This window comes from Gobio gobio (genome assembly GCF_949357685.1).
Source record: "Gobio gobio genome assembly, chromosome: 8".
NCBI lineage: Eukaryota > Metazoa > Chordata > Actinopteri > Cypriniformes > Gobionidae > Gobio > Gobio gobio.
Genome location: NC_137114.1, coordinates 21,176,914 through 21,200,805, shown reverse-complemented (window position 1 = coordinate 21,200,805; position 23,892 = coordinate 21,176,914). Strand labels below are relative to the sequence as shown.

The following is a 23,892-nucleotide window of genomic DNA, read 5'->3' as shown; positions in this document are numbered from 1 at the left end:
TCGGGTCAACCGGGAGAAGAGCAAACTCTGTCCCACACAGTGGATCTCTTATCTCGGTATGGAGTTGGATTCGGTTAGCCAGACTGGGTCCGGTCGGTGCTGAACTGCTTGAATTCGTTCAAAGGCAGGACAGCGGTCCCACTGAAATTTTTTCATAGGCTCCTGGGGCATATGGCATCTGCAGCCACGGTAACGCCGCTTGGATTGCTTCATATGAGACTGCTTCAGCACTGGCTTCATGGCCGAGTCCCGAAATGGGCATGGCAGAGCGGTCAGTACCGGGTCCCAGTGACTCCTTACTGCCGCCAAACTTTCAGTCTGTGGTCCGACGCTTCGTTTCTCCGGGCCGGGTGCCCTTAGAACAAGTGTCCAGGCATGCTGTGCTCTTCATGGATGCCTCTTCCACGGGCTGGGGGGCCACGTACAACGGGCATGCAGTTTCAGGTCTGTGGACGGGACCTCAATTGCATTGGCATATCAATTGCCTCTAGTTGTTAGTAGTACACTTGGCACTGCGCTGCTTCAAGGGGCCGCTACGTGGCAAGCATGTACTGGTCCGTACGGACAGCACTGCAGCCGTTGAGTACATCAAGCGTCAGGGTGGTCTACGCTCCTGTTGCATGTTCCAACTCACCCACCACCTCCTCCTTTGGAGTCAGAAGCATCTGAGGTTGCTTCGTGCCATTCACATCCCAGGTGCGCTCAACCGGACAGCCGATGAGCTCTCACGGTAGCCAACACCTCCGGGAGAGTGGCGACTCCATCCCCAGACGGTCCAGCTGATATGGGACCACTTCGGAGTCACACAGGTAGACCTGTTCGCCTCTCCGGAGTCGACCCATTGCCAGTGGTACTATTCCCTGACCGGGGGTACCTTAGGCATAGATGCACTGGTGCACAGCTGGCCCCGGGGCCTACGCAAGTATGCGTTTACCCCAGTGAGCCTTCTCACACAGACACTGTGCAAGGTCAGGGAGGACGAGGAGCAGGTCTTGTTAGTTGCACTATTGGCCCAACCGGACCTGGTTCCCCGAACTCACACTCCTCGCAACAGCCCCTCCCTAGCCGATTCCCCTGAGGAAGGACCTGTTTTCTCAGGGGCGGGGCACTCTATGGCACCCGCATCCAGACCTCTGGAATCTCCATGTCTGGTCCCTGGACGGGACGCGGAGGTTCTAGGTGGCCTGCCACGAGGCACCACTCGATGAACAGGTTCCACTTCAGAGCATAGAGGCGCTATGCTCTGAAGTGGAACCTTTTCATCGAGTGGTGCTCTTCCCGCCGGGAAGACCCCGGAAAAGTGTTCGATTAACGTTGTGCTTTCCTTCCTGCAGGATGGGTTGGAGCGAAGGCTGTCTCTCTCCACCCTCAAAGTGTACGTTGCAGCAATAGCGGCGTATCACGATGCAGTAAACGGTAAATCCTTAGGTAAGCACGACTTAATCGTCAGGTTCCTCAGAGGTGCGAGGAGACTGAATCTTTCGTGTAGCTCAAACAGTAGAGCATGGCGCTAGCAACGCCAAGGTCATGGGTTCGATTCCCAGGGAAAGCAAGAACTGAAAATTTTTTAAAATGTTTACCTTGAATGCAATGTAAGTCGCTTTGGATAAAAGCGTCTGCCAAATGCATAAATGTAAATGTAATCATCAGGTTCCTAAGAGGTGCTAGGAGACTGAATCCTCTTCGTTCTACCTTGTTACCCTCTTGGGACTTAGCCCTGGTGCGTAGAGCACTACAGGGTCCTCCATTTGAGCCTTTGCAGTCTGTTGAGCTAAAAATCCTATCCATGAAGATAGTTATCCTGACGGCATTGGCCTCAATCAAGAGGGTAGGGGACCTGCATGCTCTTTCGGTCGACGAATCGTGCCTAGAATTCGGGCCGGCCAACCCTCACGTTGTCCTGAGACCCCGGCCTGGATACGTGCCCAAGGTTTCTACCACTCCCTTTCGGGACTAGGTGGTGAACCTGCAAGCGCTGCCTTCGGAGGAGACCCAGCCCTAGCTTTGTTATGTCCCGTCTGCGCTCTTCGTGCTTACGTTGACCGCACTCAAAGCTTTAGAACCTCACAGCAGCTCTTCGTCTGTTACAGAGGCCAGAAGAAGGGAAAGGCTGTCTCCAAGCAGAGGTTAGCCCACTGGATAGTGGATGCTATCGTCTTGGCTTACCAGTCCCAAGACGTGCCTTGCCCGTTCGCAATATATATATATATATATATATTTTTTTAATTATACTTAACCTGTTAGTGATGTCTTGGTGATTTAATGCTATGTTTAGATAAATCTGTCATGAAAATGACAGTCACTAAGATTATATTTCAACAACGATGATAAATAATAATAAAAAATAAAAAAATTTTTAGGAGTTAATGCAAAAACTGCCTTATGTGAAGCTTCACATACTTTTTTTTCTCCAATTCGCACACAATGTGTTATTTGAGTGTTGATTATCCTATAACTAAACATGAATATCAGCTGAATATAGGCTCATAGTTTTGGCTCTGTTGTTAACCTTTAATGTTATAGTAATAATGTGCAAGTAAGGGCTCCCTATATAGTTTACAGCATTATCTTTAGGAAACTTTTAGTTATAATTTAATTAATTTAAGGACAGACACACAATTTTTTCAGTAAACCACTGTTTAATAAAAAATAAATAAAAAGGCATTTTTTAAAACTGCAGTACCGAACCCGTACCGAACCGTGACTTCAAAACCGAGGTACGTACCGAACCGTCTGTTTTGTGTACCGTTACACCCCTACTACCTGTGCGGCTCCGAAGAGGTCCCATATCAGCTGGACCGTTTGGGGATGGAGTCGCCACTCTCCCGGAGGTGTCGGCTGCCGTGAGAGCTCGTCGGCTGTCCGGTTGAGCGCACCTGGGATGTGAATGGCACAAAGCAACCTCAGATGCTTCTGACTCCAAAGGAGGACGTGGCTTCAAGCCCTAAAAGGGCGGTTTTGACGGGATGAAAATCTGGAACGTGGACAGGGTGTCCAGGACCGGGGTGCAATGCTCTCCAGACATCAGATAACTGCTTCTCTCCAGCTCAAATCCGTGGTGTCTGGGAGTTCCACAGGGTGATGGAGAGTGGCCCGATCCTGAACAGCGTCTTCAGTGTCTCTACCTCAATGACACTGGTGAGGGCAACAGAAACTAAACAGGTAATAAAGATGAGGAGATCATGGCTCTCCTGGGCCAGAACAATTATTCTTGCCCTATCATCCATTTTGGGTGGTCAGATCTTCTGTCACAGTGTGTGCAGGCAGAAAGGCAAGGACAGGTAAATACAATACTCAAATAAAAAATTTAAGGAAGACGGATACTCAGGTGAGACAATACAGGCAGGTTACACACACGCTATGCATAACAGAAATCTGACACAGACTGGGAAAAAGGGGAGAACTAAATAGGGGAACACAACAAGATAATTGACTAGACACAGCTGACAGAACTAAACTAATGATGATGGTGACCATGACAACAGACGAGTGGTGGGAAAACTAGAACAAAGGAACATGTGACAGGAAGAAAACAGGAAGCCTGATTTTCTGCTCAAGAAACATTTTTATTATTATGTAGAATGTGATATTTTGTGATAAAACTTCTATATATTACTACCAGGGCCTGAAATTAACACCGACCACGCGCCAAATGCGGGTGAATTTTGCAATTGGTGGGTAACACTCTCAGTCTACCTGCCACATTGGCAGGTAGCCAATGAGAATTGAGTGATTCATTGGGCAGGTTTAGAGGATGCGACTACGTTCATGCGATCGGAAAGAAGACGAGGCCCTTCTCTGACTACGTTTGGATGTGTGAGTATTAAACTGTTGGTGAGTTGGGACGAGATAATAATGCAAAGCTTACGTAGGCTACAGTACAATGGCAGTTGCACAGATGTGTGTGCATCATGTGCATGTTGGGAGTTGGGAAGCGGTGAGAAAATGTCCGGTACGCGGTAACTTTACCAGTAATAATAATATTAATTTAGTTCTGTTTAACCGTTCCCGAACGTGACTTAATCAGCCATCAACACATCCGCGTGGGATGTGTTCACATACTAGGCTATGAGCTGCGGTAGGTCAATATTTGTGGAGTCAGATTAGCAGCAGTCAGTATGACTGTCTGTAACACGAGACATCAATAAATAAAAAGATTTTGAAAAATGTATATTATAAGAGTCATTATTACTTATATTGATTTCGTTAATAACTTGACAGCACTTAAATGTGTATTCTTACAAGTTAAAGAACAATGTTTTGTGGGACAAGTGGATTTTTGAAAGGGCAAGTGAAAAATAATTTTACAAGACAGATTAAAACGTCAATAACAAAAAACATTAATTTAGCGTAAGTGGCGATTGATAGTGAATAATAATATATAGCCTAATGTAATGTATAATAAACTGACAGCGCTGTTGCCGCTTGCACAGCCTCCCGAGGAGAAATCAATGTTACTGAATGATTCAGCGTTTGAATGAATCGTTTCTATCAAAGATTCAATAGCTGTGTCCCAATTCGGGGGCTGCATCCTTCAAAGGCCGCATTTGAAGGCCGATTGCGTCACCGCAGCGCGACGAAGGCTGTCTCAATTCGAAGGAGCCTTCAAATGCAGCCTGCCGTCCGTGTTGCCAAGTCCCCGTTTTTTCAGCCGAATTAGACTACTTTTAAGTTGTTGCCGCGGGTGAAAAATTATTTCCGCGGGTTTGTTTCTACCCCTTAAGTACGATTTCGCCGCTCCAACACCCCCAAACGTACAACTGCAGTGGAGAATTCGGCCGCTGGATGGAGAAAATCGCATTGGGAGTTTTGGACTACTTTTGTTGCAGAGACCTGGCAACCCAACCCACCGTCTTTCTCCCCGGCCGCGAAGGATAGAACCAACCAGAACAAGTGGATCCTTCGCAGTGTATTCCTCTACCCATCCCGCGGCCGAGGAACACTTATACATGTAAGTAGCCTATTGTGTTTTAATTTACTAAAATAACCAACGAAACGTTTTAAAAGCCGGTGGTCTTTATTTCTGTGTACCACGGCACAGCTTTATTCGTTAGGTGATCTGATGTAATATTTCGTTTTGTTATGGATCAAGTTACTTTTAGCAGCTTTATTAAAATGAGGCAGCAAATGAGTATTTATTTACCAGGCCGGAAAAATCGAGAATATAGAATTTGAGTATCTATAAATATGATTTCTGGAGTATTTTGTATGTTTGTAGGCTACTGATGAATCATATTTTTTAATTTTCTTAAGATTGCACCCCTGCCTTGCAGGTAAAAAAAATAAACTTATTACAACTTAAAAAATAAATAAAAAGTATGCAAGTTAATAGACACATCTTTACTGAAATGTATTGTGCTGTTGTGTTTGTTATTGAGTGACATGTTTATTTTCTCTGCTTTAGGATTGAAAGTGTCCTGGGACAGGTGAGGAATTGGGAAACTTGGCCATGGTTTGTCTTCATGAATGAGGTGTTGGGACAACCCCACTGTCCTCATTGCCTCCATCCCTGAGGACACACCAGGGCCAAGTTCAGCAGAGGATAACCAAGATGAGGAGCAACTCCACCAAGAGGAAACGAGACCGAGAGGATGAGCTGATGGAGAGACTGAGAGGATGAGCTGATGGAGATACTGAGAGGATGAGCTGATGGAGATACTGAGGGAGGACATGAAGAGACAGACAGAGGAGAGCAGGGAGAGAATGGACTGATTGTTTTCTCTTCTTGAGAGATTGTTGAGAACTAAAATTTTGGTTTTGTAAATTAAAATGTGTAAATTAAATATTATCGTTCTACATATTATTTTTGTAATGCAAGTTATAATTTGTAAATGAAATAAATAATTCTGTACATTTATGTCAATTCATTTGTAAATGAAACAATAAATTGTTCTATACATTTTTATTTACAGTACTTTTTACAACTATTTACATAAGTTACGTTTAAGATTAGAAAAACAAAATACATTTTAAAATTAACAGTACATAAAACAGATGGAAGAAAATGTTTTTATGTAGTCTTTTATTGAGCTGGGCTTTATTGACCCTGGTGAAGCCTCTGTCAGCGGGACATCATCTGGGATCAGTGCATTTTCCACTGTCTACCAACAGGTTTGCAGTGCTGACTTATTCGACGGCTGCCATGTAGCTAATATGTTTTCAGAAAGAGGGAAGAATAAATTAAATTACCTCACATCCTCAAATCAAACCATAAAATATTTTAACATGCATAACTGTTCTATGAGCTGAACTCTGACTGCAGAACAGCGGCCCTCCAAGACCAACGGTGCCTATCCCTCATCTAGAAGACATATTTATTTAAGACAGTGTATTTTATTTTTAGATTCTTTTTTAAACGATAACTAATAACGAAATCTAATAATCATGTGTAAAAAGTCAGTTTTTCATAAAACCACAATATTTGCCTCTGAGATGAAATTGATTACAAATCTGAGGTACTTCACAATTATACTCAAATACAGAGTAAATGCATTTCGTTACATTATTAGTAATATTTAGCAACTGTTGACAGCTGCTGTTGAAGAGAACTGAAATGAACATTTATACTGGACTTTAAAGTTATATTCAACTGCCTAAAAACAAAACCACTAAATATGTAGTAAACTATATAAAATCGTATGTTGGTAACATATTTAGTCAACATTTTATTTTTATCAGTACATACATTAGATTACTGGAGTAAATTGAAACACAATACTAGCATTTAAAAGTGTAATCTGGCAATTTCTCTTCAAAAATGTGACGTCGCGGCGCGCAATGAATTCTGGGGTAGGCAAGGCTGCGAAGCATCCATCCAACTATCCTTCATTTCATGGGAAAAGAAGGACGCATTTGCAGGCCGTATTTTGAAGGATCCTTCGAAGGACCTACGAATTGGGACAGCCTTCGTCGCGCCGCGGTGACGCAATCCGCTATACCTTCCACTGTAAACGAGTCTCTGTGCGTCCTTTGGAGGCCGCGTCGGCCGCGCACTTCAAAGGACACGGCCTTCAAAGGATGCAGCCCTTGAATTGGGACACAGCTCATGACCTATTCATAAACGACTTCCTCATTCTTGAATGAATCAGCCGTTTGAACGAATCGACTCAATGACTCACTCATTAAAATGGTCACCTGCTGCCACCTACTGGTGGTTTACTTTCATGTTTAAACATTCTTTCCAACTTTTCTTAGTTGTATATTCAAAAATATTTAAAACAATCTCATAAAAAATGTTTAATGTAGTTGTAATTTTTCAGTGTAAATTATTTAATTTGATTTGTAACAGCCCTACAGTGTCTTATTATTCTAATTTAATTTATAGATCAAATTTAAGAATATAAACCGAAAGCTCAAGCATAGCCATTATATGCTGTTCTCAGCTCCAGTTTTCGTAATTTAGTGGCCCCTAGTGATGACATTCCTATATTTAAGCAGAGCATGTGCTGTTCAGCCATTTTGTTTTGTTTGAGAGGGTGCACAGCCGATCCTCATCTCCATCCACACTTTTATTCTTGGAAACGTCATAGTCTGTAAGTGTTTCCTTGATGTTTTTTGGTGTTTTGTAATAGATCATTGGTGTTGTATTTGGATGGGTGTACATGAACATAAGACTATCAGATACTCTTCAGCTTGTTGGATTCATGTTGTAATCTGGGTATTCATTGTTAATAAACCTTCAATAATTGTGTGAACATTTGTATATTGAGGGAAATGTAAGCTGCTGTGGTGCAAATGGTAATGTTATGTATGCTATGCTATCCATATTTGAAAATTGATGTATCAGAAGATGTTTATGCTCAAAGTATTTTTGTAATTTATTGTATTTTTTTTCTATTGTATTTTTTTTTCTTTCAGTTTTACACCGCTTCCATTAAATGCACTTGGATTCAGATCTGTCTAAAGTCTTTCTTGGAGGAGTGTTAAAGGGTTAGTTCACCCAAAAATGAAAATTCTGTCATTAATTACTCACCCTTATTCGTTCGACACCCGTAAGACCTCCGTTCATATTTGGAACACAAATGAAGATATTTTAGTGTAAAGCTGATGGTTGAGAAATGCTTCAGACAGGCCTCCATTGGCATTCAGTACATTGACACTTCCAAGATCCATGAAAGGCACTTAAAACGTCGTTACAAAGTCTATCTCACCACAGTGACTCTACAATAATCTTACGATGCGACGACAATAGTTTTTGTGCGCAAAAAAAAATCTAAATAACACCTTTATCCAGCTTGTTATTGTAAGATTATGGAAATAAATGCCCTTTATAAAAGGTAAAAATATCAAAGATATGCAGATTTAAATATGTTAAAGCTGATTGAACACTGTTGAGAATATTTCTTCAGAATAAATTATATTTACAACACACAAAAAAAAAAATCCGGACAAGCACGTGAACAGGCTTAATGTCGAGGAGAAAAAAAAAAGTGCCTGGTAAAAAGTCACTCTGGCAGGTGGTCAAAAAAGTTAATTTCAGGCCCTGATTAATACTATATATTAACTTGGAGAAATTAAAGTTTTATTTACAGTATAATTACATCCTTATTTTTTTCAAAATTTGGTCATTGCGTTGTAACAAATACTCAAAGCATACCAAGAAGACCCAAAATAATTTATTTAATATTTCTTGAGTAAGTGTATTACAATTAGTTAATTACAATTAGATGAAAACGGATACATTGAGGATACATACGTTGTGCTTTTAATAATTTAATTGGCATCATCATGAGGTATTTTCTGTATTAAAAACAATAGCATTACAAAAAAAGTGTTTTGAAGACATTTTGATAACTGGAAACATTGACTAATGGCAGAATGTTCAGACACAGGAGAACCAGAAACCGTGAACAAAAAAGGATAACATGTGGCGATGACAGACTTGTGTGTCATCTAGAGGATTAAAGGGATCGTTCACCCAAAAATGAAAATTCTGTCATAATTTACTCACCCTCAAGTTGTTCCAAACCTGTATGAGATATTTAGAAGAGTGTTTGTAACAAAGCAGATAGAGCAACTATTGACTACCATAGTAGGAAAAAAATACTATGGTAGACAATAGTTTCTCTATCTGCTTGGTTACAAACATTCTTCTAAATATCATCTTTTGTGTTCAGCAGAAGAAAGAAACTCATACAGGTTTGGAACAACTTGAGGGTGAGTAAATGATGACAGAATTTTCATTTTTGGGTGAACTATCCCTTTTATACTCATGCTGGTGCTCTAGTTGTATTTAAGAATTTCATCAATCCATTTTCGAAAATAAGAGACACGGGCGTAGACTAATGGAACATCAACATCGCAGGTTTTTAAGCCCCAGGACACGATGCCCACCTGATACCAAACACCTGAGCTCTCACATACCAGAGGACCACCAGAATCACCCTGTAGTTGACAGACAGAAATCAGTGATTAACATTGTGACAATGTTAACATTATGTGTTTTTCAAATATTGAAAATGAATAGTTTGTGTGTAATATGTGTGTGAATCTGTCTTCATATACCTGGCAAGATGAGGCTCCAGAGGCTCCAGCACAGATCATGGCATCAGTGATTTTGCTCGGACCAAACTGTTCCCTACACTGATTCTGACTCACTATCGGTAAGGTCGCCTCCTGCAATATGTGAGAAGTCACTAGAAGCAAAAGAGTAATGTGAGACAGTTAAGTGTCTGTTTTGTATTTTTTATTTTTTTTTATACTACACAATTGAAAATGTACAGGTGAGAAGAATTGTGGACTTACTCTCGGTTTCAGTTTTGCCCCAGCCAGTGGTGACACAAAGTGTCCCAGGGAGTATGCGGGCGGAGGAGCTAGGCAGACATATAGGAGAGACACGGGACGACATCTGTGCTGGACTGGACAATTTCAGTAGTGTAACATCATTGTTGAATTTGGCCTGTCTGTTGTAATTGGGATGGGTGAAGACCTATAAGTGTGTTGGGGAAAAAACTCTAGTAGTCACCTCTGTTTTGTTTGTAAGATTTTAAATTAAGTTTTTAAGACCTTTATAATGCAACAAAATATATTTCAAATAAATGCTGTTCTTTTGAACTTTGTAAGATTTTAAATTAAGTTTTTAAGACCTTTATAATGCAACAAAATATATTTCAAATAAATGCTGTTCTTTTGAACTTTCTATTCATCAAAATTCAGAAAAAAATGTATCATGGTTAAGCAGCACAAAACTGTTAATTTAAACTCAAATGATATTTCACAATCTTATTGTTTTTACTGTATTTTTTATCATATAAATGCAACTTTTAAGAGTCTTTAACTTTGAAATTATTCAAAGATTTAAAACTTCTATGGTAATGTAATAATCACATTAAAGATGATACCTTGGCAATTTTCTTGACCTGAATAAGTTCATTATTGGAGCCACGGTCATTCTGTCCAAGGATAACATAATGAGTTCCAGGCCTAGAAAGACAGCAGGGAAAGGAAAAGCAGGACAAGATGAATACTGTACGTTTGTATCAAAATATAGATAGATAGATGGATAGATAGATAGATAGATAGATAGATAGATAGATAGATAGATAGATAGATAGATAGATAGATAGATAGATAGATAGATAGATAGATAGATAGATAGATAGATAGATAGATAGATAGATAGATAGATAGATAGATAGATAGATAGATAGATAGATACTTACTTAACTTCACAGTGCGCAGCAGTGAGGATCCAATAGTTGCTGATCAGGGAACCACCACAGAGGAGATCACCGTTGGATGTCTGGTTCAAATATAAAGAATATTATGAGTTATCATTAAACAGAGAATTAGGTCCATGACCATTATGATATGATAAAAAATTAGAAGTGGATCCATTAATAAAAAAAAAACATTAAAAAAAATCTTGCTTTGGAAGAGACTTAACAATGATTGTATATTTAAAACTTACCTGGATAGAGACCTGCCAGGGCCAAGGGAGTGCTACCCTTCCATTAATAATACCAGGGATTACATCACGTCCCATAGCTATACCTGGTAATATATTGTCCTTAATTGCACGCCGGGCCATATTCAATGGCTGATATTGAGGCACTCCACATCCTGTCAGCAAAGTTCATAAAAAGGCAAATGAGAAAAGTATCACAACACATTTTGTTTAGTTTTTTACAGAACAATGCTGAGTTGATTTTCCTCAAGATGAATATCATTTGTGTGTATATATATAGGCATGTGCCGGTATCACATTTTTATTTTGCGATTAATTGTTGAAGCTTTTATCGCGGTATACGGTATTATCATGGTATTGAAATAAGTCGCAAAAAAAGTGTTGTCATACTATAACAGGTTCAATAACTTTCTTATAACAAAAATAACTGAACATTTAAATACAATAAAGCAATACACAAAATATATAAAGTAAAAAAATATTTAAAACTGATTAAAATGCAAAAGAATTATAAAGAACAATAGGTGACACTTTACAATAAGGTCTCACTAGTTAATTCATTACCATTAACAAAGAGCGAATAGCAAAATTTTTACAGAAGTTATTCTAAATAATAAAGTTACAACTTTTGATTTGAATAATGTGTTATTAAATGCTGAAATCTACATTTAACTAAGATTAATAAATGCTTTAGAAGCATTTTACATTGTCAGTTTGTTAATGAATGATCTAATGTTAAATACTGGAGCCTTATTGTAAAGTGTGTGACTGAACAACAAAGAATCAGAACATTTTCAAACAATATCTAGCCTTAAGTCTTTAAGTATTAAGTATTTGTGATGTGATGAGCACCATAGCGAATACAGAAATCCGAATGGCTGTGTGTTTAGTTTTGTTTACGAGGATTACCGGGGAAACGGCTGCCTTTCTGCTGTTCCAGCGCCATCTGCTGTCAGAGAGTGAATGTGTATTTTCATTCAGCTCCTTCACTCGTTCCGTCATGTGCTGCTCATGCACGTTCGGTCTGTTTACATCAGTGCGCGTTCCTCTTTGACGTGTTGTTCATTTTAAACGTTTGATGGGTAAAGTATTCTTAAAATGCATCTTAAAGATCGGAGTAATTCGCAATTAATAATTATTTACGGTATTTTGAAGTGCCCACAATATTGTGCATGTTCATTATTGTGATAGGCTATATCGAATTACCGTATACCGGCACATGTCTATTATATACACATATACATACATACATTGACATAAATTAGGCATTTAAAAGTAAAATCTTTGACCTTTTATCCTGATAAAAACTCACCTAGAGTGGAAGCCACCAAAGCAAAGAAGCTAATGATCGAGATCATGTTGTTGACAAGCGGTTTGTGTCTTGCTGCTGTTTGCTATTAGGTCTCTCTGCGGCTTTATATTCTCCCTAGCATCAGTTAAATTTCACAATACATGCCGGTGCTTTCATGCAGTTAGGAGGAGCTCAGGAATGTTTGTATCTGTCATATGAGGAAAAAAACAATAGTGCGGGGCGCGGGGCACAACCTAACGCGGATTTAGTTGTAACATGCATGGTTTAAATTTCCACACATGCCAGGATGACGAAACTTAGTGTATTTACTAGTTGCCATATCAACATTATTTAGAGGGAAGGTATCACTGAACATTTATTTAGAAAAATAGAAAAGTAGAAAAAGTAAATTCCTCACTTAAGTTTATTTTTCATCTCTGTTTTTGTGTTTTTTTTAAAAAAAATAAGTCAAATATTATAATATTGTAATTTTATATCTGTTTTAACAGTTGAGATAGTTCTTTAATGCTGATCTAACCAGCAAAAAACACGAGCCGGGGTTTAAATCCTAGTTGCGCGTTTAGTAATGTTTAGAAATTATTCATTATCATAATGTTTTTAACTATGCTCTATAGCTGTATTTGGCGACGTTTGTTGTCAAACTCAAAAATGTATATATTTTTAATGATTAAAAATGCCATTATTTTATTTTAAAAAGTTAATAATTGTATTTTATTGACAAAATATTTTAGTTTGTCATGGATTTTGGTTGATATTAGATAATATTTTAAGCTGTCATTTGGTCATGGTATAATGTACCCCACCTATGGGGCATGTTGTCACATTTCACTTCCATTCTTTCAGGGTAAATCAGGAAAAAGGATACACTGTATTAATGAAACAAAACCACATAATTGTAATAGACATGTGTGAAATTAATGTGGGAAAAAATAAATACTCACAAACTGAGACCTAAAAGCGTTAGGTTGTGCCCCGCTCTCGAATATTGATATAGGTGAGTCAGCCAAACAAAAACAAAGCAACATCATTTTCATTTTTGAAAGTAAAACGAGACCTTAACTAACTTTCTTTCTCCATGAAGGCATTTGCAGAAATAAGTGTTTTGCCTATGATTTAGGCTGTTCATTCTATCATGAGATATTATTTAAAAAAAAAACATGAGACAAGATATTGAGGAAATAATACGCTTTATTTTTTATTGAGTCATACAGGAAACACTAAAACGCATTAACTGTAAAACAGGTGTGTAAAAACCTCTCCCTATGAAATAATTATAAATAATGAGTATAACGGCTAACTGAACAAGTTACAAGACCTCACCTCAACGGGTATTTTGTTGTTATTGTAGCATGACTAAACTTAAATCTTAAATAATAACCACTAAACAATAGCTTACAGATAGAATTACAGATTTGCAAACATAATGCTAACATAGGCTAATATGTTAATGATAATGCTGTTTCGTAAGTGCCATATTGCTTTGGTCACAAGCTAGAAGTTGGTCTCATGTGGCACAGCAATGTAAGTAAACACTAGTTCATATGAAACTTGTTTGAGATGTAGCAAATTGACATAAATCAGATTTTCAGTTGGTTTCTTATTTATGAGCCTGGGTGTTCTGGTGTCAAGATTAGTCCACTTCCTCAATGGTAGGACCAGAGGAGGAACCACTACCTGCCCCGCCAGGAAATCCCCCAGGCATTCCACCCGGCATACCACCTGCGCCCTGATAGAGCTGGGTGATAATGTCCTTCTGGGTGAACATCTCCTTCTGTTGGTGCTGAATCTGATACTCATCCTTTTCTGCAGTCTATGGCACAAGACATAATAAGATGTTTAGAAGATGATCTTTGCTCTTTATTCATCCAAACTTTTTTTGTTTAATAAATATATTGCTATTAAATGTTCATTTTAAAAATGCAGAAAGTAAAATATTTAAAAAAGTAAAGATTCTGAAAGCATTGAAGGAGATCCCATAATAATAATAATAAAGTAGTAACAATAAATTTGGTATTTTATTATATTATGATATGATTAATAGGCCTATCATATTTGTTATGTTATGTCTTACATTGATATATGATATTTACAATCTGAATCTAACCATGTCATGCCAACAACTGGAAAATATTGGCAAATTATCATTTTAATTATCGTGCCCCAACAGTGCTTTTTACCCCAAATATACTAATTTTACAAATTCCTCTGTTATTGAAAAACTGTTGTTTTAATTACCTTGAACAAAACTGAAAAACATTAACAAGACCTTTGCCTCAAAATATAGTCAATAATTTTACAGATTCTCATTTGCGCCATTTTAAATAACATTAAAGGGTTAGTTCACCACAAATGAACATTCTGTCATTAATTACTCAATAATTATGAATAATGAATAACGTGTTAATTTAATTGCTGTCTATGGAGGGGGTCAGAAAGCTCTCGGATTTTCATAAAAAATATCTTAATTTGTGTTCCGAAGATAAACGAAGGTCTTACGGGTTTGTATTGACATGAGGGTGAGTAATTAATGACAGATTTTTTTGGGTGAACTAACCCTTTAAATATTAGATCAAATTAGCACAGAATTAACTTTGTGTTGCTGTCCGCGATCGCTTCAAGGATCAGCCAAATTTACACGTGCATCATCAAATGCGGTTAATTAAGAGTTGAGGTTAATTTGCCATCTAGAGGTTTAAAGGAGAATAAAGTCAAATGCGCCTTTTACCCTGGTGCACCTTAGCCCCATTGTACCCTACATATTTATATATTTTAAAGTCAAAATTAAATGTGTTCTGAGTTTGACACACCAGAGACAAATGTGTTATTAACCACCCAGCCAAATTTGAATAATGAAAAAATCAATAGCTTATTAAAATCTTGAAAAAATAAGTAGCATTCTCTGTTCTCAAACACTGGGGACATGTCTGCTGTCGGCACTGAAACCACGCCCACTCAGGGGAAGCTGCGGCAAGCAAACAAGACAACACTCACGTACAGCTCACGAAGGCGGGACGGGAGGATGAAGGCCGGCATGGGAGATAATCGGTTCAGCCTCATTCTGCAGCGGATTATCAATGAATCCCAGTTGTCTCAGATGAAAGTTTGTAAAAATATCCAGTGTAAAGTCACTGCAAAGGCAGGTGTTGCTGGTGATCCTCAGCTCTCTATCAAGGTAGCTGTTAAAAAAATGAATCCACCCTTTCTGGATAGCTTAGTTTTTTTGTTTTGTAAGTTGTTTTGCAAGTTGTTTTGTAAGATGTAGGCTGTAGTAACTAACAGTAATGACAGTAACTCGCGATCGAGCGGGCGAACTGATGCGAATGTGCTCTAGTTATGGTTGTGTTAGGGAAGGGGCCAGGCTCAGTGGCTCCAGTGCGTCATCAACAGTTATGATAGTTTTGGGGGAGGGGCCATACGCTCAGTGGCTCCAGTGCGTCATCGAGCCACCATTTTAGCCCAGCCTAAAAAATCCTGAACACAGCAATGATGTAACGGTCTAACTCCACAATTCAGCACTACACATTTCGCAATCTTTGTAACGTGTTTCAGCAATACATTTCTAACATTTATAATGTGTTTAGAAACAAATCTCAGAATTGCCTTTACAGAGACTTTAAACATTTTTACATGTCCTAATTAAACACACTTGATTCAACTCATCAGCTCATTAGTAGAGAGTCAGATATTTGAGAGATTCAAAATGGGCACTTTTGGTGCCTTGTAACTTTTTAAGGTTCGGGAAAATTGGCTTATTGATCTCTTTAGGGGTTTTCACATTTGACATACTGGTTGACTATTAATCTTTGCTGGTGGACAGCAATCTTTAATGGTCCACCAGCTGGACCTACATCAAAATCAGCTTGAAATGGAAATTCATGTTTTTCCGACCTGGGATTTCATAAGGGGAGGAAGACCAAGTATGTATGGGTACAGCAACTTCTTTCATTTACCTGAATCAATACACTGGGCTGGTTGTCTGAGTAAGTGGTGACAAGTGGCGCCGCACCGCATGAGCATCACGGTGGCGTTGTTCTCTATTTTGTGCGTGCTTGTCGTGCGTCTACATTTAAAATAACAAACTTGAGCGGGCAAAAGACACAACATATGTGAACGGCCCCTTAGTCAGTGGTTACATCAGCATAGCAGTCAATAAACGGGACAGGCACGAACATTTAGGCCCAATAAACAGGACATCCCAGCTAATATGAGACAGTTGGCAACCCTACTTTTATATCATGCTGTGTTTAATATTTTAGAGCATAAAAATATCCCCATGTCGTACGTGCATCTTTATTTAGCATTGAAAGGTTGCCTCCCTATTTCATATTTCAACATGTTTCCGTTGATTTCACAAATTTTAGTGTGTCAATAGTTCAACTAGTAGCCTACAATGTGAAGTTTATGCATCAGTAACGCTAATATAAGTGAGAAGAAATATTTTACCTTAAAATTCTCTTCTTAAAATCGCTGTTCTGTTTCTTCTAATGTAAATCCAAGGTACACTCACAGCATGTCTTCCGAACTCTATGAAAATCAGAAGAATGATGAAGCTGATTCTTTGTTTTGAGGTGATGGGGGGTGGACGCTTTGCATGTGAATCTCTTTGAGCGCACGTGGGTGTGGTCACATTAAAGATAATGAGGCTCCGCTGGAGGAACTGTACCTCTCGCTGTTTTCATACGGATTACATAAACAGAGAATATTTGTTTTTTATATAAATGACTTAATTTAAAAGTAGACATTCCAAGATTTATAAAGAGATATCTCTTGTGTCTGTGTGGCAATTATTCTATGAGTTAATTTTCAGATGCATTTCAGAGTGGACATCACAGGGAGACATATGTTCATAGGTTTTTACTTTGAGTGTACATAAATAAAAGTAGACACTTTAAGCTTTGTAAAGACATATTCATGTCTTTGAGGCCAAAAATGATGGAGTATTTTAAGTTGTTTTACACTGTCATGAGGAAAAATCCAGCAAAACAAGTGGGTGCAATCTTCGGGTTAACACAGTAATGACACCACCAGCTGTCTCAATGCCCAGAGAGAGAGAGGAGTGACGTCCAGCAGCAGCAGGTCTTGGACATTCTCCGATTTATCACCGGCTAAAATGGCTGCCTGGACATCTAGGTGGGATTTGAGGAAAGATTAGTTTATCACAAAGCAAAAGTGATTACTAATCCATCTATAGTGGAAATCAACCGTTTTACCTGCTCCATATGCTACTGCTTCATCAGGATTGATGATTTTGTTAAGATCCTGGCTGTTAAATAAGTCCTGAAGCAGTTTTTGGATATTGGGAATGCGAGTGGAGCCACCAACCAGCACATTGTCATGGATCTGCACCTTGTCCATCTTGGCATCCCGAAGTGACTTTTCCACTGGTTTAGCATCCAGTGTGATACAACCACCAAGTTTTGCTTCTGCATAAGTTGCATAGCTCCAAGAAGTCCATGTCTCACTCAGAGATGTTTTATTCTTTGTGTGTAAAAGATTATGTTGGCTTTGATTCTGATAACCCCAGTGGCTTCTAGATACTAGTGTATATAAAAGTGTTTTTTTGCAGAAGAGATTTTTGTGATTAATAAGGAAAGAGTATTTACATCAATTATGATTACAGTTCTGTCAGGCACTGTGACGGAAAAAAATACAGAAAGGTCCAAAAGCAAGTGAAATAAGTGTAGATGATACAGATACTCTCAGATGACATAAAATACTGGAGAACAACAACAGGACATGAGCAACACAATGATCTGACAACAAACACAGCAAAACGTGAGGCAGATATCGCAGAGCGTTAATGCAGAGCAGAGGTCCGTTCTTCGTACCTCACTTAATACATCTGAGATGAGTTGGCAGATCCCAGATCTTTTAATCGTGATAACTGATGTCTGGCTAATTTGTTTCTTCAAACGAATTTGCGGATTGGATTTAAATATCTGGATTAAATTATCTAAGATTACTGCACGTTCTTGGGAAAAAGCCACCTGGCAAAAAACTTGGCAAATTACACCAAAAAAACCCCCACAAATATCTGGACCTTTATAAGGAAACAGCTAAACGACCAAACCAACATAAAAGTTATAATAGATCAATGATAATTTTTTTTTTTTTACATGCATTTAATTTTCAGATGCATTTCAGAGTGGACATCACAGGGAGACATATGTTCATAAGTTTTTATTTTGAGTGTACATAAATAAAAGTACACACTTTAAGCTTTGTAAAGACATATCGTTCATGTCTACACAAAAAACTATACCCACAAATATCTGGACCTTTATAAGGAAACAGCTAAACGACCAAACCAACATAAAAGTTATAATAGATCAATGATAATTCGTTTTTTTTTTACATGATTACCAATTTATTTATATTCACGATTTTATACAGTATTTGTACACCCTTTACATTTTTATTTCAATGTTGTAATTAAATTTTTTTATTCAATTTGAAGCAGATTTGTAACGTGACAGTATTAAAGTTTCTTAAGGGTCAAGATCAAATTCACTGCATCTCCTGCGCTGCATCAAGCCACTCCCATAATATCCGCCATCACTTAAATTAATGCACGGCTCAGATTAACTGTACAACATGTGTGTAAACCTCCAATAAAATGATAAAGTAATTATTCCATCACAAATAAATCGCTCAATCAAGTGGCTGTGTCTATAGTATTATACACAACATTATAATATTATAAACATTCTCATATACATATACAATATAACATTTGTATGTTATTATTATTTAAAATTATTATTATTGCCCCTGGTTCATTGGACAATGAACTATTGTAATAAAGTAGCAGTGGCTGGGACATATTAAGTATCACCTCAAGATCCAATCTAATCCTGTTTACATGAAATAAGCCTGCTCGCGAGCAGGTTTAAGCTTACGGACCTGTTGCTATGACAGCAAGTCCAGGATGAGCGTCGAAGAACCAAACAATCCAAGATCATGCCAAATCGTCAACAATCAAATCCAGCTAACTGAGTTAGCAGGTGCAGCCACTCTGATTGGCACAGAGGTTGCTAGGCAACGCTAAGAGGCAATTAGACAGGTAACAACAACATACAGACACACAGAGATGAACACACAGACTCATGAACCGTGACAGGTCCACTCAAAGAGCTTTACTCGTTATTATGTTAACACACGCTTTGTAGAGAGCAGGTAAAATATCCACCACTCCTTGATGCGAAAAGCTGGTTTGATGCAATCATCTGCAGCTCACTTATACCGTGCTGCATGGCAAGAGCAGCTGGTGCAATTATTGCATGCCAATGTGCATTGGCTCGTTTAGTTACACTCAAAGTAGATTGGCTCACTCTAGCGAGATTCCTGTTCGTCGGTCTCCCAGCGAGAGTGACCGACTGAATGGGAAACTTCTTTGACTCTGCAGTGCTCTGGCCCTCCAGGAACTGAATTTGAGACCACTGATGTATTGTGACTTAGTATGAGGAAGGCTCTTAAGGCAAAACGTGTTGGTATTTTTTAGAAACTATTAAAGTTCCCCTTACCACAAGCGTGGCTGAATTCCCTTTTGTACTTTTTACATTGTCTGCTTCCACGCACGTTGTGAGCTGGTAAAGTCGCGCCAGATCTAACCTTACTAAGATACTGTGAAAGCAAAAACATCCTCAAGGAAATCACATTCAAATGCAAGCATTTTTAAATGTTTCATTCAGAATCAGGGACGGATTGACAATCTGTGCGTTCTGGAAAAGTCCAGAACGGCCGTCCAACCGAGGGCCGTCGGCAAAAAAAAAAAAAAAGAGAAAGAAAAGAGTCTAATAACGCAATATGAACAGCCAACAGCAGGGGCACTAATACAATCACTTATATGCTGCTTTGCGCAACAAAAAAAACCTGAGAAAGAAGAGTCGGCCTACTAGTAGCCAGTTTGTGATTGGTCCCCGGATTTCCAGAATTGGCACGGGCGTCACGGCTCGGTGCATGAATTTACACGGAGAATACACGATATAAAAATAAATAAAACTTGCGCGAAAATGTATGTAATGCGGAGAACTGTTAGAGAGAGACGTGATGTGTGTGTGTGAGTGAGTGAGTGAGTGAGAGAGAGAGAGAGAGGGAGAGAGGGAGAGAGAGAGAGGGATGAGGCCCGGACGCGATGCCGCGATCGAACAGTGGAAACATAAAAACAATACATACTCCGTCATTTTGTTCATACAGGACATCATTCAAACTGCAAAGTGTTTGCTTATATTTGTGTACACTCGCAATAAAACAAAACATTGTGCTTTTGTCAAACTGTAACCTACAACTGTGATCTAACCAAAATATCTCTCTCTTTCACACACTCTCTCTCTCTCTCTCTCTCTCTCTCTCTCTCTCTCTCTCTCTCTCTCTCTCTCTCTCTCTCTCTCTCTCTCTCTCTCACACACACACACACACACACACACACACACACACACACACACACTCTCTCTCTCTCTCTCTCTCTCTCTCTCTCTCTCTCTCTCTCTCACACACACACAGTTTAAAAGCAAAAAATATGTATCCAAACTCATTTAAAAACAGTCTGTGGGTGTCATCTTTTGGACATTCATCATCGTATTGCATTGGTTTTCATTTCTTTCATTCACGTTGTTGTATATGAGAGGTTGTAGTGAGCTCACATTTTCTGGTGGAATGAAGACTAAGGTATTGAATTAAATGGGTAAACATCAGGCATGCATTGCTACCACTCTAAACGTGCTAACATACAAGGAAGGGGGCTAAATAATTGACTACGTTTTTGTTTAACCAAAAAATCCTAGCTTGCACTTTCTGTCTTCCATCAGAGTGCAGTTTTTCCTTGTCTTTCATATTTGTGTTTATTATTGTGGAATTGGCAAAGACATGGTGGTTGTTTGTGAAAGCTTCACAGACAAAATTAATAGGGCCTAGCCATAGGTTTTGAGATGTCACTTGTTGTTAATACCTTGTCTGATAGTCTGACAGTATTGTGGCATAGTACATCCTTGCTAGTTTCTGTTGCGCACGGCTAGGGGCGAATGGCCGGATGATGGGCCTATTTGGGAGAAAGTCCAGGGCTGTTTTTTAGCCCCAGTCCGTCCCTGTTCAGAATTAAGTTCAAACTTAAATCAGCATAGCAAAATGAGCTGTTGCATATTTGGATTTATAATAAGTTTCACAAACATAATGTTCTCTTAATCAATAGTAAAGACTTTTCACATTTGGTTCAACACAAATTACACAGTCATACCACAAACATTAATTTTATTATTACTGTTTTTTTAAGTATAAGTTGTTGACAAGAAGCTAAATAAGGACTACAGCGATAGGGTAAACAGGTCTATTTTGCTCAAAGGATATTATTAATGAATTAATAGGAAAATTTTAAAGAATCACTGATTTTACGGCCGAGAAAATGACTCGTCCAGTGTTCATTTGAACAGGAAAAATTATGCCCAAGGCATCTGCAAAATAATGCGGGTGAGGTCTGGTTGAGTTGCGTAAGTAGTGTGTTGAAACTCGTGGTTATGGTTAAGGGTCGTAACAACACACTGGTCAAGCCAATCAGAGCACAATGTGCTTTTTGGAAGGAGAGGCTTCATAGAGACAAGAACTAAACAGATGTGCGTTTCCCAAATCCAACAATGGTTGCTAGTTCCGGCGTTACCAATAGAGTTCAATATAACTTGCGATCAAAGTTTGCTAACAAAACTTTTGGGAAATACAGCCCAGAGCGTTACTGACACAGACTGTGAACACTGAAAAAAGTTAAACTACTGTGTTGTTTATTTAAAGTGCATTTTTATATTGGACTATGTGCAAAAAGTTTTGTTCAGGTTTCCTTAAAGCAAATAACGAACACCCTAGACAAAATTTAAAGTAACAATTTGAGTTAAATTGTATTTTTAATTAAAACCAGAGTTTTTCATGGCACATGACCCCATGACATCACATCAACTTACTCCTTGCTCGCGCAGCCAGCGTTTTTCAATCCGCCATTGCTCGCTTCAAATTTGAAGACGTGAAGACGGTGTGTGGCCCAGGAAATCCCTTTTAGACTCGGTATTCGATAATGTGTTATTTTTAACGTGAATAAGTGTTTTTCATTCACATTCATGGTTAGTGGCAGGATGGACAACTGGGCTATTACTTTACAGAAAACTGTGTTTGTGCAGGTGTTAGCTAAAACTATAGCCAAGCCAGACTATCGCAATATGTTTGTTGCCTCTGTTTGACAAATGCAAAGTTAATTTTGTTGTTATTATTTCACTGTGATGTAAGGTACATTTAATGATAGTGTATTGTGATAAGGCTCGTTTGTCTCTAACTGTGCGTTCACACCGCCGCCGGCGAGAGCATCAAACTTTGCTCTGGCCGCCCTGCCAATAACAAAGTTAGTCAAAGTGCTTGAATAAACTATATCTCTTTTCTCACATGCACTGTAACCGTCAACTATTCTAATGACCTTGACCGCAGGAGCTGTAACGTTATATGAAAAGGTCGATTGAGTCCATGTGTGAATAGAGCCGGTTATTGATCAGCAAGACTACGGAAAATAATTATTCTATTAGTCTAACGTTAAATTTAAACTAACTTTAGATTTAGTATAAAAACTCCCACCCGGGCGCGCCCTGCCCCCACGGCACTCCTTTTTGAAATTATATCAATGGTTTCTAGTTTGCATGACATGTGGACTCAATAACCTATAACCTTACTTTTAGAGCAAAATAATTAAGCTGACATTCAGTACAATCTATATATTTTGGGATGGATAGTGGGATTGGTAGTAGGTGACTGACAGTTTTGCATTAATTAAATGTATTGAATTAGAAAATGAGTTCTGATTTAAGAGGAATAATTCATATTCCATTGTTTCACCTGTCAGCATAATGCAGTATAGTAAAATATCACCAGTATGTCTAATTAATAATTACAGTCTAGTGATTATTATGGATAGCGCTAACTGCCCCAACAACAAACAAAAATGTGAAATTTAAACTTTTCCTTTGTGTTTTACAGGTTTGATTTTGTTTCCTTAAGTCTAAAGCTCCAGAGGATGGATTCCCAGCAAAAAAGTCAAGAGACCTAAGAGAGGAGAGGCCAACCACATACCTGACATACTAATGGAAATAGGTCAGTGATGATCTGTAAAGTAAATTATTATCTGTTATTAGAAATTGAAAATTGAGCCAAAATGCACGTTTTGGCACCTGATGTCAAACCCAAGATCTTACACACGACACAGTTGTATTTACATTTGCATTTACTATTCTTTTGTTTTTATTTTTTAAGATCAATGCTGAATTTATCTGAATAAAAACTATTCCACTTCTAACGCTATTCCTGGCTTCTCTGGACAAGTACCACACCGAGCTAATAAAGATTGTCAGAAACAAGGGAGGAGTTGTTAGAGAGAAGACCCAGAATATTCTGAATGTTCTTGATCAGGTATGTACTTGCACAACACATCAAATTGTATTACTTGTATCACATAATTAATAATAGAAGAAAACAGCGTTCATTTTGTCAGAATTAGATTAGGCCTTTTAACTTCCTTTTTTTTGTAAAAAGCTTTGTTTCAAAGCTTTAGTAACTATACAACTACTATAACTCTTGAGCACACAATTGTTTGCATTGTATATTGTTTGCATCAGTGAAAATGCACAATTGGACTGCATAAGAATGCATTATG

General features: G+C 38.5%; 1 protein-coding gene across 1 annotated transcript; it reads right to left on the bottom strand.

Annotated features, from left to right (window-relative positions):
* Positions 1-9,222: 9,222 nt before the first annotated feature.
* LOC307130333 (chymotrypsin-like protease CTRL-1) lies at positions 9,223-10,984 on the bottom strand (the record flags this gene model as incomplete). The annotated part of the gene is made up of 6 exons (XM_079823298.1): positions 9,223-9,384; positions 9,505-9,635; positions 9,745-9,928; positions 10,341-10,422; positions 10,662-10,741; positions 10,910-10,984. 6 exons carry the CDS (start codon positions 10,982-10,984, stop codon positions 9,223-9,225), a joined length of 714 nt encoding a protein of 237 aa, XP_079679424.1.
* Between the last annotated feature and the right edge of the window lie 12,908 nt (positions 10,985-23,892).